At 41.4% G+C, this 1,922-nt stretch overlaps 1 protein-coding gene across 1 annotated transcript in view; it reads left to right on the top strand.

Annotated features, from left to right (window-relative positions):
* The first annotated feature begins 847 nt into the window (after window positions 1-847).
* The window catches only part of LOC115291150 (zinc finger protein 664-like), a 17,905-nt gene continuing 16,830 nt past the window's right edge, over window positions 848-1,922 (top strand). The window contains exon 1 of the mRNA XM_029938709.1: window positions 848-914. Within this exon, the coding sequence (XP_029794569.1) occupies window positions 848-914 (67 nt within the window). The remainder of the gene's footprint in view (window positions 915-1,922) is intronic.

Raw genomic sequence — 1,922 nt, 5'->3', positions numbered from 1 at the left:
TTCTGAGTCAGTCAGACCTTCATCCCATAGGTTTTTATTTATTTGAGTTATGACACAGACATACTCTTGTTTGTACTTCTTTGTGTTCTTAGAAAGTGACGAATCACTTAATTAGCATGTTTGAGCACCTTAAAATCCTGAAGTATCAAGGAGCACAAATGACGATTGAAACAAAGCACCCGTTTCAATGAAGGGCACCTGAATGGCTCAGTTACTTGTGTTTTCACTCAATTTCAGTGCAGATCATGATCTTGAGGCTCATAAGATAGAGCCCAATGTCCGGCTTCATGATAACCTTAGGAGGGCTCTTGGGATTCTCGCTCTCTCTCTTTTTTCCCTTTCCTGCGTGAGCAATCTTTCTTTCTCAAAATAAATAAACATTTAAAGAAAGGCTTTCAAGGTGCCAGGTGACTTAGTTGGTTAAGATGGTTAAGTATCTGACCCAGGCACCACGCTCATTAAAACTGGCTTTTAGGGGCACCTTGGTGGCTCAGTCGGTTAAGACTCCGACTTCGGCTCAGGTCAGATCTCACGTTTGTGGGTTTGAGCCCCGCATCAGGCTCTGTGCCGATAGCTAGCTCAGAGCCTGGAGCCTGCTTTTGGTTCTTTCTCCTTCTCTCTCTGCCTCTCCCCCTCTCATGCTCTGTCTCTCTGTATATCAAAAATAAATAAAACATTAAAAAAAACTAAAAAAACCTGGTTTTATTCCCCCTGAAAATTTCTATTCTATCACTTCCAATCTTATATAACGACTTGCAAACGGTATGGATGTGTGCATGGAATATATAAAGGTAGATAGGTTTCGTGTGCACACCTTCTGACCATCATTCTCAGGTTTGACACCAGTATGGACATGGATTTAGGGTCCATTAGGTGTATTAACCTGTGTGTCCTTTTACAAGAACTGACTGTAGGTCAGTTTACCTGAGTTAAAATCTGATCTGTACCGTGTACTGGATGCTTGACAAAAGATTCATGATTAATAGAAGAATCATGTGTTCTCTTAGATTATTATAATTTGTTTTCCATGACTTTATGAGAAACTGTTAGATGCTCTCTACTAACCAGGAAATGCTTTTAAACCTTGTTGCCTTTCTTGCTAATCTAGTAGAACTTGTAATTGCTATGATCCCATTCAGTTTCAAGTCCTCCAAGAGTTCTTGTCATTGAATTCTTCCTCTTTGTTATTGAAATATGTATCCCTTGACTCAAAGACTACTGTCTTGTTAGAAATGTGGACACCAACATTTTCGAGAACTCCTGAACAGAATCTGTATTTTAATAAGATCGCCATTGCACTACTATGAATTATGATTCATGTTAGAACATGCTAAGTATATTTGTAACTCATCAAAACTTTCCATTAAGAAAGAGACACCACATGACCCACTCAGTTGAGCTTCCACCTCAGGACATGAGCTCTGAATTTATGAGTTTGAGCCATGTGTTGGGCTCGGTACTGACAACTCAGAGCCTGGAGCCCGCTTTGGATTCTGTGTCTTTCTCTCTCTCTGCTCCTTCCCTGCTCATAGTCTGTCTTTCTCTCCTTAAAAAAAATGGGTGGCTCAGTCCCTGAATCTTCCATCTCTGGATTAGGCTCAAGTGAGGATCTCAGAGTCTTGAGATCAAGCCACAAGTCAAGCTCCTTCCTGAGCATGGAGCCTGAGCGTGGAGCCCGGTTGGAATTCTTCTCTCTGCACCACCCATACTCGTGCTCTCTCTTTCAGGAAATAAACATTTTTGAAAAGTGTGTTCACTCCATGCTTTACTCTGATATTCATCTGCATAGATGTGACTCAGGGGCTAAGCCCAAATTGAGCCACTTCAGCTCTTCCCCAGGGTAGTCATTACCTTATGTATTTTCACCACAGCACACTGAGCTCATGGGTGTTTTTCCTGCAGTAAAAGGGAGGTGTAAATAA

The sequence above is a fragment of the Suricata suricatta genome, chromosome 5 (genome assembly GCF_006229205.1).
Source record: "Suricata suricatta isolate VVHF042 chromosome 5, meerkat_22Aug2017_6uvM2_HiC, whole genome shotgun sequence".
Taxonomy (NCBI): domain Eukaryota; kingdom Metazoa; phylum Chordata; class Mammalia; order Carnivora; family Herpestidae; genus Suricata; species Suricata suricatta.
Note: the sequence above shows the minus strand (reverse complement) of the source record. Positions and strands in the feature narration are given on the sequence as shown.